The sequence below is a fragment of the Ahaetulla prasina genome, chromosome 6, assembly GCF_028640845.1.
Source record: "Ahaetulla prasina isolate Xishuangbanna chromosome 6, ASM2864084v1, whole genome shotgun sequence".
NCBI classification, from domain to species: Eukaryota; Metazoa; Chordata; class Lepidosauria; order Squamata; family Colubridae; genus Ahaetulla; species Ahaetulla prasina.
Genome location: NC_080544.1, coordinates 8,828,495 through 8,845,777, shown reverse-complemented (window position 1 = coordinate 8,845,777; position 17,283 = coordinate 8,828,495). Strand labels below are relative to the sequence as shown.

Below are 17,283 nucleotides of genomic sequence, written 5' to 3'. Positions count from 1 at the left end.
GTCAGGAAAGTCAGGAAAGAAGCTAGCATGACCCTGGTGTAGAAACACAATTTAATGAACCCAGGGTTCTTACAGTATAACGCTTCAGAGGTGATTCCCAAAAATGCCTTTGGGGCATGCTCAAACTTAACACCTGTCCGCAACTCTTCTAAACAGCTTTATCTTTCCTTGGAAACTGCATGTTTCTCTTTGTCCTTGGCAGCTGTTGTGCAATCCTAAAAAAGCTAAGGTTGCCCAAGGTTAGCCAAGAAAATGTGCCATAAAACAAAAAACTAAGACTGTCATAAAAGATCTCCTTTTGATGGATGACCAGGATGGCCTAATTCTGCTCCCAGGAATGTCAGATCTGGATTATATCAGCAAAGTTCTTCCGGGGCGATGACCATCTGGATGGAACGCCGTATTGAAAGCTATGTCACACAGAGCTTCTGGTCCTCTCCTTCCTCCCTTTGCACTTTACAATGGAACTGTGGGCTTTCTAAACTGCTTTTAAATCTATTTTAGGGCACCGGCTAGCAGCTGTGAATTTCCTGTCTGAAAATGAGAACCTTTTGCTGCTGATTTTCAACGATGCTGCTGCTGAAATTCGAATTTACAGATGCAGGAGGCCGCCAGAAACAAAAAGACATCTCGTCTGAGAAGGTTGCCCATCTTTTAAGCAAACCGTTCCCGTTTCAGGGAGTCCTCAACTTACGACCACAATCGGGAGCCCAAAAAATCCATTCTTAAACAAGGCAGCTGTTCAGTTTAGTTAGTTTAGTTTAGTTTTATTAGATTTTTATACCGCCCTTCTCCCGAAGGACTCAGGGCGGTGTACAGCCAAAAGATAAAACCACACAATATACACATTAAAACAAAAACTTAAAAACAAGCATATACATTAATGGCTAAAATTTAAAACAATCAATTTAAAACCCTAAAATTCATAAATAACCCCAATTAAAATGAAATAAAACTTTTAAGCCAGTCCCACTTGAATGAATAGATGCGTTTTCAGCTCACGGCGAAAGGTCCGAAGATCAGGCAATTGGCGTAAACCAGGGGGAAGTTCGTTCCAAAGAGTAGGAGCTCCAACAGAGAAGGCCCTACCCCTGGGGGCCGCCAGCCGACACTGTTTGGCGGACGGCACCCTGAGAAGACCCTCTCTGTGTGAGCGTACGGGTCAGTGGGAGGCATAAGGTAACAGCAGGCTGTCCCGTAAGTACCCGGGTCCTAAGCCATGGAGCGCTTTAAAGGTGGTAACCAAAATCTTAAAGCGCACCCGAAAGGCCACAGGAAGCCAGTGCAGGCTGCGCAGGAGCGGTGTTACATGGGAGCAACGTGAGGCTCCCACTATTACCCGCGCAGCTGCATTCTGAACTAGCTGCAGCCTCCGGGTGCACTTCAAGGGCAGCCCCACGTAGAGAGCATTGCAATAATCCAAACGAGAAGTGACCAGAGCATGAGTGACCGTGCATAAGGCATCCCGGAATTTTGCCCCATTTTATGACCTTTTTGCAGCCGTCGTTAAGTGAAACTGGGCGGCTGTTAAGCCAACCTGGCTTCCCACATCGACTCTGCTTGTCGGAAGCCGTCTAGAAAGGGTTACAAATGGCGATCACGTAGAGACAATGCAACTGTCGTAAGTACCTGCCAGTTGCCAAAGCTTGACCACATGACCATGGGGATGTTGCAAGAGTCGTCGGTGTGAAAATGATCAAAAGTCACTTTTTTCAGTGCTATTGTAACTTCAAACAGTCACTAAACAAACGGTTGTAAGTTAAGGAACTACTTGTGTGCTTTCCTAGGGCTATTGACCTTTAACTGCATAGGTCTATTACCCTGTTTCCCATAAAATAAGACATCCCCTGATAATAAGCCCAACAGCATGCACTAAAATAAGCCTTCCCTGAAAATATTTAAACACACGCGCAGCCAGTCCCCGCCATTTCCTCTGGTTTCCTACACAGTTTCCTACACGGCCTCTGTGGCTCAGACTGCTAATGCAGCCTGTTATTAACAGCAGCTGCTTGCAATTACTGCAGGTTCTAGTCCCACCAGGCCCAAGGTTGACTCAGCCTTCCATCCTTTATAAGGTAGGTAAAATGAGGACCCAGATTGTTGGGGGCAATAAGTTGACTTTGTATATAAATATACAAATAGAATGAAGACTATTGCTAACATAGTGTAAGCCGCCCTGAGTCTTTGGAGAAGGGCGGGATATAAATGTGAATAAAAAAAAAACGCACCCCAAAATAATAAGACCTCCCTGAAAATAAGACCAAGCGCTTATTTTGGGGTTCAAAAAATATAAGTCAGGGTCTTATTTTCGGGGAAACACGGTACTTAAGAAAAAGATCTCTCCATTAACAGTCATATTCCTATATTCTGGCTAATAATCTGAATCAAAATGACAATAAAGTTATTCTACATTCTATTCTAATGTAGAATGACAAGCCTTTTCATGGTTTACGGCCATCTTTGCCATTAATTACATTTAGCAAAATATTATTACCGTATATACTCGAATATAAGCCGATCCGAGTATAAGCCGAGGTCCCCAATTTTACCCCAAAAACTGGGGTAAACTGGGGACTCGAGTATAAGCCGAGGGTGGGAAATGAGGCACCTACCGGTTGGGGAAACCCTCCCTCCCTCAGCTTAGAAGGCTAGCGGCTCCCCCGCCCCGCCCTCTCACTGCACCGGCAGGGCTTCCCCGCGCCGTCCGGTAAAATGTGAAAAAAAGAAGAAGAAAAAAACTCTAGTATAAGCCGTATATACTCGAGGATAAGCCGAGGGGCTTAAAAAAAAACAAAAACTCGAGTCTAAGCCGTATAAACCCGAGTATAAGCCGAGGGGACGTTTTTCAGCACAAAAAACGTGCTGAAAAACTCGGCTTATACTCGAGTATATACGGTAATTAGAATCTATGGCTAACATCTCCAAAACACTACTATCTTCTTAACTGCATCTCAGGAAATTATTTCGATGTACCCAAGAGAGCTGTTGCTAAATATCATATTTCTGCAACTACCTTAAAAAAGAAGAAAAATTCAATGCAATCTGTAAAGCTCTTGTATTCATGAGCTAGGACCGTGGCACAGGTTATTTTTTGGCTGAGTGCATCTGTTTCTGTGCCCGCAGAATGACAGCAATAATAATACGATTTCAGAACAATGTTCTTGCAAGTTCAGGTATTTATCATGCAACCATAGTAACCTGGTTGGCCAACCTCAGATGATTTCAAAAAAGCTAAACTGAGTCATGGAAATACCAGAGTTGTAGGCAAGACTGGAATTTTTTTAAATAAAAATATCAATTGAATGAATCACTTGGGATCAAGTTCAACTTTAAAAAGTTGTTAATGTTTAACACGCCACAATAAGATTGAAATTCCTTACTACAAAAACTAAGCACAAGATCCTATTTGCTTATTTCTTTACTAGGAACAAGCTATAAAAAAAAGAAATACCCAGGGCCAAAATATACTGGAAATCATAAGTTGTAATGGTGAAGCATCTGAACAGGAGCTTCAGATGGTTGACCTTGCCTGGTCCCAGAACTAAAGAAAAGTCAGAGATGGTTCATACTTAGATGAGACACCAACTAGGAAATTCCAGGGCTGGAAGTCAGATTGAGAAGGGTTGTTTTTTTTCCTTGAAAACATTTCGCTTCTCGTCCAAGAAGCTTCTTCAGTTCAGAGCTTCCTGTGGATGATCTCACAAGAAGGCAAAGTCAACCATGGCTGAGAAAATGAAATTAGCATCTTCATGAAATCATAAGGAAGCAGGCTCAGTTTAGTTGAGTCTTTACTTTCTCAGTGGCCGAGGTCAAACAGACACACAAACACAGGCACACAGACATGGGACTTACCCAGAAGATGATGTTGTAGCTGAAGAGGAGATATTTATACCAACAGCTGATTTCAGCAGAAGGATATCGGTAGTAGTGCATCTTTTAGAGGGCAGCAACTGTGCAGAACCGGGGAGAGAGAATTGCTGGTTAGCAAGAGAGAAGTTATTGGATTCGGCTAATGTAGCTATCCAAATAAGACGGTGTGATGGTGGCCTAGTGGTGAAGACCCTCGCCTCCCACTCAGAAGGTTGAGAGTTTAATCCTAGGTAGCAGCAGATATTTCTCTCCTAGGCGCAAATAAAAAAAAATCTGCTGTGAACTCCAGGTAGGTGTCAGAAAGGGCAGCCGGCCAGTAAATGCTCAGATACATCCAGTCATCTTGACTCTACTCCAGATTAAGGGATTATGGGGTCATAAAACGGAGTTTTATGTAGCTATCCAAAAAGGTTCAAATTAGGAGAACGTGCCCCAAAGAAATCTTCAGAGCATTGAAGCAAATTAAAGCAAATTAAAGCAAATTTCCAAGGAGTCAAATTTATATATGAAGTCTGAATGGTGTCCAAGAGATCTCTTTGCCCTTGTTTTACTTTTTGGGGGGGCGGGGACAGTCTATATTCTCCTTTTGAGAACATTGATTAAAGGTGTCAGAAAGAAAAAAAGAAATAAAAGCTGAAATAGTGAAACGAAAACCTAGAAATAAACATGACTCAGACCTCAGCTGTTAAGCTCTTGTTTTTTAATAACTGTAATTATTCACTAATATAATGAAAATTTATTGTGCAAAACCCAACATTGTGTACTTTTTCATCTTTTGCCAAGATTGCAACGATTGTTCCCTGCCCTAACGAACCCAAAAAAAAGAAATAAGAATAAATCTTTCAGAATAAAGAAATGACTAGGGTTAAGGGAAGTATGGATTAAAACACTTTTGCTGTTATCTATCCCAAGGTAACAAATCCTGACAAACAAACATGACTGTAAGGTCAGATTTAAGGCAGTCTTCAACTGGGTTTCTCCCTCCAGAATGCAAGGAAACTGAAGACTGAGATTAATGCTTTTGCAAATGTTTCTGATAATTAAGAATTTAATCAAACTTCAGCTGTTAGCATTTCCCCTATTTGCAACCACATCTGCCTCGCTTTCTCATGCCAAATTCCAGATGGAAAGCTGTTGGCACAGCTTTTCTCAAAAAATATCTATGTACTTACTAAAACTCTGATTCCTGGAACCTTTAAGTGGCCAAAACATACCATTGGGCAAAATATTTTGAACCCTGGGACTTAAAATGGGCCAAAAATCCATGTGGAAGTGAAATTTGGCAAATTTTACCCAATATTTCATGACAAACGTGATCATCGTTTATGGCATAATGTATAGAATGTCCTAAAATGTTTTGTGCTGTGATGTTTGACAGTTCAACCTGGGCATTTTTTGAGACAGAAACATCTCTGAATGGAGCCCAGCTTTTCTAGAGAAGGCAGCATATTGTAAGTTCTGTCATTGTTGAAAAACTTGAAGCATCCAATACGGAAATATCTCTGAAACGATGACTCAAGAGGTCACCGGTTGTCTAGTAACGAACTAAAATGTTAGCCAAGTTGAATGGATTACCTTGCAAAATTTCTGCTAGCTTATCTCCCAGTGGCACATTCAGCTGTGGGAAGCTAATAAAGAAATTGTCTGCAATACATACGCAACAGCTTCCAGGCATGGGTGAAAGCTCAGGAATTTTTATGACTTCCTCACTTTTAAGGTTCACCATATTTCCTGCCTGAGTTCCTGTGCATTTTTATTTTAATTAGGATTTGTCATGAATCACATTGCGTGGTGATCTTATTGGGGAACACAGAGTTAATGTCAAGCACAGGAAATCAGGAGTCAAGGCGGTTCAAATGAATGCAGGTTTGTTGCATGCTAAACTGTTGTGCCTCACCCGCCCTTCTCTCTGCAGCCGGGCCCCTCCCATCTCCTGCTATCTCAGCCAGAGACTGATACTGAAGAAGAATGGCCTGGCATGCCTCCAGCCCCCAGCCCTGGCACCATGCCCGGACAGACTGAGCAAACAAACCTCCCTCCTATAGCATGTGAGCATGAAGCCAGCCACGTGCTAAAATTGCCGGCAGCTGAGCAGGAAGACGAAAAGTGGACAGATCCCCGCTTCCGGAGAATGGAGAGGCGACGTCAGCAAAAGGAAAGGAGGGGCAGGCCTGGATAAGTGCTGAGTCATGGAGCCATACCCCATGGCCTATATAAAGGATCTGCTTTTTGGCATTCCTTGAGTCAGGCAAAGTCTCATCTGGTTGCTGAAGTCACACCTTGGATTCCTGCCTGCCCTAAGAACTCTGACAGGAATTTGGCAAAGCTGCAGAGGCTTCGTGGCCACGCTTGATACAGACTTCCCAGACCCGGCCGTCAGAGGAGGAGTGGGACACGACATAAACATTCTCTACAAGAATCTGAACAACTAACAGTCAAAGCAAATTGGTGGTAGATAAGAGTCAATAGAATTCAAGGTGAACTGGACATACATCTCTTGTGGGCACAAAAGGACTCGAGACTAATGATATGCTTGAACCCTCCTTCAGGCTCAGCTTAGTCGTTTTCTAGTTATCTTTCTTATCTATCACTAACTGTCTGGGAAGGTTGCAAATGATGATTACATGACCCCAGGATGCTGCAACCATTATGGATACACGCCGATTGCCAAGCGCCCAAATTTTGACCACGTGAATACAGAGATGCTTCAACTGTCATAAGCACAAGGCCATAAGTCACCTTTTTTTTTTCCGTGCCATTGGTAATGTCCAACAGTCACTGAACAAATAGTTGTAAATCAAGAACTACCTTTATAATAAGAAACATAACACACATTGAAATGTCCCTGAAGATCCAGCCTCTATGATGCTTGCTTGCTATCGGCTGCCATAGTAACGGGGGAGGGGATGTATAGGTATTCAGGTGGGGGAAGCAAGCTGGTGTAGATGCCTCGTGATATGACTGGAAAGGGAGGAAAAGGGAGGGATATTCTCATCATCTTCTGCACAGCTGAATGGACTTGTTGATAGCCAGTCAAGGTCAACCGTTTTGGCATACTAGATGGATGGGACCATCTGAAGATGCACCTCACAGGATACCTTGGGGAGCTGGGGATTGGACATTCAGCCAGGGTCCTTGGGGGAGGGATTTTGGGAATACTTTCAATATGTAATTTTCGCGCCTTTAGCCTCAGGCTTTGCTTTTCTTTCATTGCTATCAGTTCATACCCAGTAAAAGTACCTTTCTCTACAAACATGGAGTTGGGGGTTTTCTTTCTTGAGTTTTGAACAGAGGCACGCCTGACAGTGTTCAAATGGGTAAAAATTTATTCCGTGCTAGTTCTCTACAAGAATCTGAACTACTAACAGTCAAAGCAAGTTGGCAGAGGATAAATTTATAATTTAGAGTAATGGAGTTGGAAGGGACCTTGTAGGTCATTTAATCCAACCCCCCATCCAAGCAGGAGACCCTACAACATTTCTGACAAATGGCTGTCCAGCCTCTTCTTGAAAGCTTCCAGTGATGAAGATCCCACAACTTCTGAAGGCAACTTCTGTTCCATGAGTTGATTGTTCTCACTGTCGGAAAATTTCTCCTTATTTCCAGGTTGAATCTCTCCTTGATCAGTTTCCATCCATTATTCCTTGTCTGTCCTTTAGGTGCTTTGATCCTCTCTTCTCTATGGCAGCCCCTCAAATATTGGAGGATGCTATCATGTCTACCCTGGTCCTTCTCTTCTCTTCACTAGATTAACCATGCCCAGTTCTTGCAACAGTTCATTGTATGTTTGAGCCTCCAGTCCCTTAATCATCTTTGTTGCTCTTCTCTGTACTCTTTTTAGAGTTTCAACATCTTTTTTATAGTGTGGTGAACAAAACTGGATACAGTATTCTAGGGGTGTTGTAATAAGGCTTTACAGAGTGGTATTAGTACCTCACGTGATCTTGACTCAATCCCTCTGTTAGTCCAATTTAGGATTGCATTGGATAAGAGTCAACGGAATGCAAGGAGGGTTGGACTTAGAATTCTTGTGGATGCAAAGGGAGTCGAGACTGATGATGTCTTTGACCCCTCCCTCACTCTCAGCCTGATCATCTTCTATGGTTATCTTTCTGTACATTATGTTTCTTACTATAAAGATAGTTCTCGATTTACAACTATTTGTTTAGTGACTTTTCAAAGTTAACAATGGCACTGAAAAAAAAGTGATTTATGACCTTACACTTATGACAGTGAAGCATCTCTACGATCACGTGAAAAAAAATCCGGGCACGTGGCAATCAACACGTATCGATGAAGGCTGCAACATCCCAGGGTCATGTGTTCACCAACTTTCCCATACAGTTGCCGACAAGCCAAAACAACGGGGGGGGAAGGTGGATTCACTTAACAACTGCAGTGTTTCACCTAACAACCAGGCAGTGGTGAAATCTAAAACATTTTGCCACCGGATTCACACAAAAGGAGGAGACCTTACAGGGCGACACTGCTTTTGATTCTGGATGGTCACGGTGGACTTTCCATATCCTGATCTTGATCTGGTCCAACAAGGCTTCGTCTCTTAAATTCGTAGCTTACAACGATTCGTTCAGTGACCATTCAAATTCACAATGGAACTGAGAAAAGTGACTTAGGACATTTACCATTGCAGCAGCCCCATGGCGACATGATCAGAATTCAGACGCTTGGCAACCGACTCATATTTATGAGGGTTGCAGTATCCCAGGATTATGTGATCATCTTTTGTGACCCTCGGACAAGCCAAGTCAATAGGGGAAGCCAGTGTAATTGTGATGATGCTACATATTTTCATGTATGGTGGACTTGTAGGAAAATTAAGTCTTTCTGGATAAGAATCTGGTGGATTATGCAGAATGTTCTGAAGAAGAAGATAAAGTTCCTACCGCAATTTTTCCTTCTGGGAATAACAACGGACTGTACAGTGATTGAGACTAAGTTGATTTTGAACTTAATAACAGCAGCAAGACTGTTGATTGGACAATATTGGAAGAAAAATACCTGTATACTGCACGAATCAAGAAGAGGGCCGTGAAAATATTTGCAGATCCCTCGCATCCTGGACATAAACTGTTTCAACTCCTACCCTCAAAATGACGCTATAGAGCACTGCACACCAGAACTAGACACAAGAACAGTTTTTCCCCGAAGGCCATCACTCTGCCAAACAAATAATTCCATCAACACTGTCAAACTATTTACTGAATCTGCACTACTATTAATCTTCTCATAGTTCCCATCACCAATCTCTTTCCACTTATGACTGTATGACTATAACTTGTTGCTGGCAATCCTTATGATTTATATTGATATATTGACCATCAATTGTGTTGTAAATGTTGTACCTTGATGAAGGTATCTTTTCTTTTATGTACACTGAGAGCATATGCACCAAGACAAATTCCTTGTGTGTCCAATCACACTTGGCCAATAAAAATTCTATTCTATTCTATTCTAAAAAGAATTACCCACAATAGAAGAATGGATATTGAAAGTTTCCAATTTGACTGAGATGGCTAAAATCTCAGCCTTCTTGAAAGACAGTACTCAAGAAAAATATTTAAAAGAATGGAAGAATTGGATTGACTATATTCAAAACAGATATCAGATTAAGAAATTTCGGATTGCTTTTGAATGAAGGATGTTATTTTTGATTTTAATGGAAGAAGTCAGGTTATGTGAGAGAGAAGGATTATAATTGTGTTAGATTTTAAAAATTTAATGTATGACTGTTTGTTTATTGAACTATACCTTGTGTTTGCTCCGGGAAGTCCGGGGGGGGAGGGGGCTTTAGGAGGGAGGGGGGAAGGAGGGGGAGGGGGGAGGGAAAAATTTAATTGTTGTTGTAAAACCTTTTCAATAAAAATAAATAAATAGGGGAAGCCAGGTTTGCTTAACAATCACATTACGAACTTAGGAACTGCAGGGATTCGCTTAACAACTCCAGCAAGAAAGGACATAAAACGGCGCAAAACTTCACTTCACAACTGTCTCATTTATCAATGGAAATTTTGGGCTCAAATTCTGCTCATAAAATCCAGGATTACCTGTACAAGAGATATTAATGACATGCTCTCTACTACTCTGTAGGGACAGAGGCTATTTCTACAGAGACCATCTATTGAAACAAAGTCCATCACAATGCACGACCGTTCAATGAAGCCAGGCTGAACTGACACAGAAAATATTGAAAAGAGAAGTTCGGGTACAATCTCAGTTCTGCATTTTGGATCCCAACCTTTTCCTCCGCAGAGAAATTGTACCCAGCGAGCAAACTAGAACTCGTATCTAGAAAAAGGTCAAAGCTGACCCTGAATACGCTAGGAAGAAGATCTAGAAAATTGGGGAGGAAGCATCCTGCCCTGCTTGCTTCCTGGAGGATATAGAACCCAACTGCTATCAAGTTTGCACAAAGGAAACATTGAAGATAACATGGAAGTGGGACAGATGTGTTTGCACACCACACACACACCCAACAGTTTTGTTCTTAGGTTGTAAGATCTCAAATGGACAGCTAACATCAAAAACGTCATCAAAAAAGGACAACAAAGAATGTCCTTTCTGCGTCAACTCAGTAAGCTCAAACTGCCCAAGGAGCTGCTGATCCAGTTCTACAGAGGAATTATTGAGTCTGTCATTTGCACCTCTATAACTGTCTGGTTTGGTTCAGCAACCCAACAAGAAAAACACAGACTTCAGAGGATAATTAGAACTGCAACAGTGATCGGTCTCATTTGAGACAATGATGAATCTGCATACAGATGGGAGGTTGAATGACTAGCTTCATAGTGTGACTGGAACAATCTGGAACTGAACACTCAAAACCATAGAAATGGTGGTAGACTTTAGGAGAAACCCTTCCATACTGTTTTTTCCCGAAGGCCATCACTCTGCTAAACAAATAATTCCATCAACACTGTCAAACTATTTACTAAATCGGCACTACTATTAATCTTCTCATAGTTCCCATCACCAATCTCTTTCCACTTATGACTGTATGACTATAACTTGTTGCTGGCAATCCTTATGATTTATATTGATATATTGACCATCAATTGTGTTGTAAATGTCGTACCTTGATGAACGTATCTTTTCTTTTATGTACACTGAGAGCATATGCACCAAGACAAATTCCTTGTGTGTCCAATCACACTTGGCCAATAAAAATTCTATTCTATTCTATTCTATTCTACTTTCACGTCTCACAATAATAGACAACACAGTATCAACAGTAGAAACGTCAAATTTCTAGGTTCTACCATATCACAAGATCTAAAATGGACAGCTAACATCAAAAACGTCATCAAAAAAGCACAACAATTTTCTTTCTGCACCAACTCAGTAAGCTCAAACTGCCCAAGGAGCTGCTGATCCAATTCTACAGAGGAATTATTGAGTCTGTCATTTGCACCTCTATAATTGTCTGGTTTGGTTCTGCAACGCAACAAGAAAAACACAGACTTCAGAGGATAATTAGAACTGCAGAAAAAACAATTGCTACCAACCTGCCTTCCATTGAGGACCTGTATACTGCACGAATCAAGAAGAGGGCCGTGAAAATGTTTACAGATCCCTCGCATCCTGGACATAAACTGTTTCAACTCCTACCATCAAAACGACGCTATAGAGCACTGCACACCAGAACAACTAGACACAAGAACAGTTTTTTCCCGAAAACCATCACTCTGCTAAACAAATAATTCCCTCAACACTGTTACACTATTTACTAAATCTGTGTTACTATTAATCTTCTCATTGTTCCCATCACCCATCTCCTTCCACTTATGACTGTATGAATGTAACTTTGTTGCTGGTATCCTTATGATTTATATTGATATTGATTGTTTCCTAATTGCTTATTTGTACCCTATGACTATCAGTAAGTTTTGTACCTTAGAATTCTTGATGAACGTATCTTTTTTTTTATGTATACTGAGAGCATATGCACCAAAGACAAATTCCTTGTGTGTCCAATCACACTTTGCCAATAAAAAATTCTATTCTATTCTATTCTATTCTATTCTATTCTAATGAACTCTCCATTGTGGGTGATTTTACAGCTGGGATCCAAATCTGGTTTTCTTTCCCAACAGTAGATCTCTGGATAGAAGTGCCACAGGTACACAAAATTAGGAGGATCAGTGGAAGGAAGAAGAGGACAAGGAGGAGAGAAGGAGCAGAAAAGGAGGAGGCTGTATAAAGAGGGAGTAGAAATGAGGATAATCAACTCACAGTCACGTCTGGGCTTCCCTTCCTGAGAACTGTCCCCAGCCACTGAGTAAACAGCTGACAGTTGAGTGCCACGAAAATGGCTGCCGGGGTCAGGATTCCATCAGTGGCAACAGACAACTAGGGAATGTAAACACACAGAGAGAGTTAGAGTCCCTTTGATGTTTCTCTCAAATGGCTGCCCTTGATCAAACTAATGAGCCAGCAGTGTGCAGCAGCTGCCAAAAAAGCCAACACAGTTCTGGGCTGCATAAACAGAGGGATAGAATCAAGATCACGTGAAGTGTTAATACCACTTTATAATGCCTTGGTAAGGCCACACTTGGAATATTGCATTCAGTTTTGGTCGCCACGATGTAAAAAACATATTGAGACCCTGGAAAGAGTGCAGAGAAGAGCAACAAAGATGATTAGGGGACTGGAGGCTAAAACATATGAAGAACGGTTGCAGGAGCTCGGTATGCCTAGTTTAATGAAAAGAAGGACCAGGGGAGACATGATAGCAGTGTTCCAATATCTCAGGGGTTGCCACAAAGAAGAGGGAGTCGGGCTGTTCTCCAAAGCACCTTAGGAGTAGAACAAGAAGCAATGGGTGGAAACTAATCAAGGAGAGAAGCAACTTAGAACTAAGGAGAAATTTCCTGACAGTTAGAACAATTAATCAGTGGAACAACTTGCCTCCAGAAGTTGTGAATGCTCCAGCACTGGAAATTTTTAAGAAAATGTTGGATAGCCATTTGTCTGAAATGGTGTAGGGTTTCCTGCCTGGGCAGGGGGTTGGACTAGAAGACCTCCAAGGTCCCTTCCAACTCTGATATTATTATTATTATAATTCAGCTGGGAATTTGTGTCCTATTAGAAAAATATTTAAAAATAAGTGAGAAAGGATCTTCTAATTCTTTAATTAGTCCTTGACTTACAACCATTCCCTCAGTGACCTTTTTGAAGTTACAATGGCAGCAACCCGAGGGTCATGTGATCAGAATTTAGATGCATGGCAACTGGGATGGATTTAGGACGGTTGCAGCGTCCTGGGGACACGCGACCACCTCTTGCAACCTTCTGACAGGCAAAGTCAATTGGGAAGCCAGATTCACTCAACAGCTGCGGTGATTAATACTTAACAGTGGCAAGGAAGTGCGCAAAACAGAGCAAAGCCCACTTAACAACAGTCTCGGTTAGCATTGGAAACATTGGGCTCGATTGAGCTTGTCAGTTGAGGGCTACGACTCGGCGTTTCCTGCCCTTTTGTGACTCATCTGTAAATCACGTTTTTCTTTTTTTTTCTTGGACATCGTTTTAATTTATGAGAGTCGATGTTTGCCTGAAGAGTAAACTATAAACCCTTTAAAAAGCTGATAGGATCTCCTCAGAAGGGGAAGAGGAAAAGGATTGGTGCAGAGTGTATAGTAGGGGTCTCCAACCTGGGCAACTTTAAGCCTGGCGGACTTCAACTCCCAGAATACCCCAGCCAGCAAAGCTTCAAAGAATTCTGGGAGTTGAAGTCCGCCAGGCTTAAAGTTGCCCAGGTTGGAGACCCCTGGTGTATAGCAAGTTGGAATCTCTTAGGACAGTAGCCACCAAATGTTTGGCCACCAGGGACCAATTTCGTGGATCAGAGGTTTTTCCATGGACCAGAGAAGTGTGTGTGCACCTCCCAAGCCGGGCCCCCTGCCAGAAAGTGACTTGGAAAGTGAGGAGGAAGGGGCATCAGCACTTACCTCGGGAGCACCGGCTTCCCTGGCTCAGCTCCAGGAGCCAGAGGCAGGCCAGGTGGAGGAGATAAGGAGGCCTCCATCCCCTGATTCTTTTTCCCCCCCAGGCCACACCTCCAGACCCGGCTGATGACAATCAGGCCTGGCTGGACCCTAGGTTTTGTAGGCAGGAGAGGCGGGAACAACAGAAGCCGGGGTGGGGCAGGCCTAGGAAGTGCTGAGTCATGGAGCCACACCCCACAGAATATAAAAGCAGCAAGGGCTGCTATGCCTCTTCGTAGCAAGCAAATCAGCTGCTTAACTAGAGCTGAGGTACTGTTCGTTGACTCATCGGCATCAAGGGAGATAACAGAGACACTTGGCAGACGCTCGCTAGTTTGCTGCCAGAGCTGATACTGCCGGCTAATTAAGTCATCGCTCAGACGGAGGTGAGGGGGACAGAACAGGTGTGTGTGTGTGGTTTCACATGCTGCATGAATCCCGTGGATGGGGTTTCTCATTTGTGTGGGCCGGTTCCGTGGCCCTGTGCTGTTCCACGGACTGAGGGATTTGGGACCCCTGCCTTAGGAGACCGAATGTAAACTTGCAAATACAATGACTAAGACTGAAATGTCCCTTCTAAGACTCTCGCAACTAGAGCTTTTAATGGTTGGTTTGTTTTGACTGGTTTTATTCTTTTAAAATGTTAAGTGTAAGATACGTTTTGAATTGTGAGCCGCCCGGAGTCGTTTTGCTGAGATGGGCAGCTATAGAAAGGAAATCAAACTTTCCCTAAGACCCCCAACAGATAAAAATTCTCTTCTAGAGTGAACCAAATCAGACATTTAAGCACGTCAGAAAAAAGAATAACTCCCACCTAAATATTTAGGGAAAGATTGTCCAAAGTTTAGCCTAACAATGAAGCCAATTCAACTGGGGTTGGGGAGACAGGTCAGGAAAAACCATAGTCTTTTTTTTGGTGACACAATGGGCTTTTGAACATTTCAGAAGAATCTGTACAATGTCACTCAGGGCCTCAAGCTAAGGCTGAGGAAGGAATGGCGTAGCAGCCAAGTTCTCCCACTCAACTTCTGATAGCACACAAGTGTTGAAGGAAACATTTCCCTCCTTGATTTATAAAGGCCTCGAGTGCCGTTACTTTCAAAACAGGAAAGAATCGAAAGCTCTATTTTTGTGCGCACATCCCAACTTCCAAAGTGCCAGCTGGCAAGGTCTCCTGGACCTAAAAACACAGATTGTCCTTCACCTACGATGACCATTCAGCCCCAAAAGTCTGTTGCTAGGCAAAAGGTTTGTTCAGCGAGTTTGGCCCCATTTTACAACTTTTCTCGCCACCGTTAAGTGAATCATTGCTCTTGTTACGTTAGGAACACGGTCGTTCAGTGAATCTGGCTTCCCCATTTGACTTGGCTTGTCAGAAGGTCACAAAAGGGGATCGGGTGACCCCTAAGATGCTGCCACCGTCATAAATGTGAGTCAGTCGCCAAGGGTCTGAATTTTGATCACATGGGAATGCTGCAATGGTTGTAAGTGTGAAAAACAGTCGTTAAGTCGCTTTTTTTCAGTACGGTTGTGTCGTGTCCCACTCCTCCGCTGACGGCCGGGTCAGGGAAATCCGAATCAGGCTTGCCTCTGCAGCTCTGCCCAAAGTCCTAGCAAAGTCCTCAGAGCAGGCAGGAGACCAGAAAGTGACTTCAGCAAGATAAGTTCGACTTTGCCTGACTCAGAGACTGCCAGAAAGCAGATCCTTTATATAGGCCATGGGGTGTGGCTCCATGACTCAGCACTCTTTAAGGCCTGCCCCTCCCTTCCTTCTGTTGCCTCCGCCTATCCAGTCTTCTGATGCGAGGATCACTCCAATCAGCAGCTGTTGGAAATAAACTTTCCTCAGGCTCACATGCTGTGGAGGAGGGGGAGGGGTCTAGCTGCTCCGTTTGCCTGGGCATGGAGCCAGGGCTGGGGCCGGGGGATGCTCCCTCCTCTGCAGCCTGCTTGGGCATGGAGCCAGGGCTGGGACCGGGAGGCATACTAGAACATTCCTCCGTGTTCGGGAGCAGATAAGAAGGCCCCGGCTGCTCTGAGGGCGGGCAAGACACAACAGGTTGTAACGTCAAACAGACAGCGAATGAGCTGTTGTAAATCAAGGACCATCCATACTGCTTCGAAAACATGAAATAAAACCCAACCGGCAACTCCCAGGACTTGGAAAGTCAACACGCTTTCACAACCGTGGTAGCTCAGGCTGGTAAGAAGCCTGTTATTAGAACACAGCAGCCTGTTATTAAAACACAGCAGCCTGCAATTACTGCAGGTTCGAGCCCGGCCCAAGGTTGACTCAGCCTTCCATCCTTTATAAGGTAGGTAAAATGAGGACCCAGATTGTTGGGGGGGCAATAAGTTGACTTTGTAAATATACAAATAGAATGAGACTATTGCCTTATACACTGTAAGCCGCCCTGAGTCTTCGGAGAAGGGCGGGATATAAATGTAAACAAAAAAAACAAAAAAACCCCAACGTGATTGTATCATGCAAGCACTAAATCTTATTTCCCTTCTTCCTCTTCAGATGTTTGTATCCTATCTATGTTTCCTGGTAATCAGGTTTCTCCAGAGTTCAGCAAAATTGCATCACATTGCATTGGGCCCCATCTTCCCATTCTCCCTTCCGCGCGGTTCCTCACCGACTCCAACTGACCGGATCAGCCTCCTGCCCTCAGCACATTTCCTCACTGACTCCAACTGACCGGATCAGCCTCCTGCCCACTCGTCTCTGGCTCTTTTAGCCCTGCTGAGGAGCATCTCTCCAGCAACTAGACATGGTTAGCGCAGAATGATGAAATTGTGTAAATGAGGAAGGAAGCCGCCCGGGAGACAAACAGCATTGTGCCTCACTTCTCGGTGACAAATGGAGCAAAGTGACTTCCTCCAATTGAGGAGGCAGGTGGGACAATGGAGCCGTTTTCCATTGGAGAGGAGGAAGAGGATGCGTAAGACAAATGTGGCAAAACAAGTGATATATATACCGTACTTTTCGGAGAATAAGACACATTTTTCCCCCCTAAAAGAGGGTAGAAATGTTGGTGTGTCTTATACACCAAATACAGCCATTTTTGCCCTCCCAAAGCCCTGTTTGCAAAAATGGGGCATGCAGAGGTTTTGGGGGGCCTGCAGAGTGCTTCTGTGGGCTGGGGCATGCACGCTTAAGGAGGGTCCTAACAGTACATGGCTTCTCTCCTGCACTGAGGCTATGGCCATCCCCTTGCCGTGTTCTCCCCCAGCATCAGCAGCTCTTCAGCCGAGCACGGAGGGCGCAAACTCCAGCCCGACGCGGCAGGAAGCAAAGGCTGCCTTATGCGCAAATGTGGCGCAAAGGCAGGTACAGGGCCGCTTTGCTCCTGCAATCTCCCGCTCTTCTTGTGACACCCCCCACCCAGCTGGTTGTGGCTGAGCC

The 17,283-nt window shown here is 43.6% G+C and overlaps 1 protein-coding gene across 2 annotated transcripts in view; it reads right to left on the bottom strand.

Annotated features, from left to right (window-relative positions):
- TSPAN14 (tetraspanin 14) overlaps positions 1-17,283 on the bottom strand; it is an 89,929-nt gene that overhangs the window by 35,247 nt on the left and 37,399 nt on the right. Inside the window, exons 2-3 of one of the 2 annotated variants that reach the window (XM_058188859.1) lie at positions 12,121-12,237; positions 3,853-3,950 (exon numbers count right to left, since the gene is read on the bottom strand). In XM_058188859.1, coding sequence (XP_058044842.1) covers positions 3,853-3,933 — 81 coding nt within the window. In that variant the 5' untranslated portion in view covers positions 3,934-3,950; positions 12,121-12,237. The remainder of the gene's footprint in view (positions 1-3,852; positions 3,951-12,120; positions 12,238-17,283) is intronic. The other variant, XM_058188858.1, reaches the window with a different exon arrangement.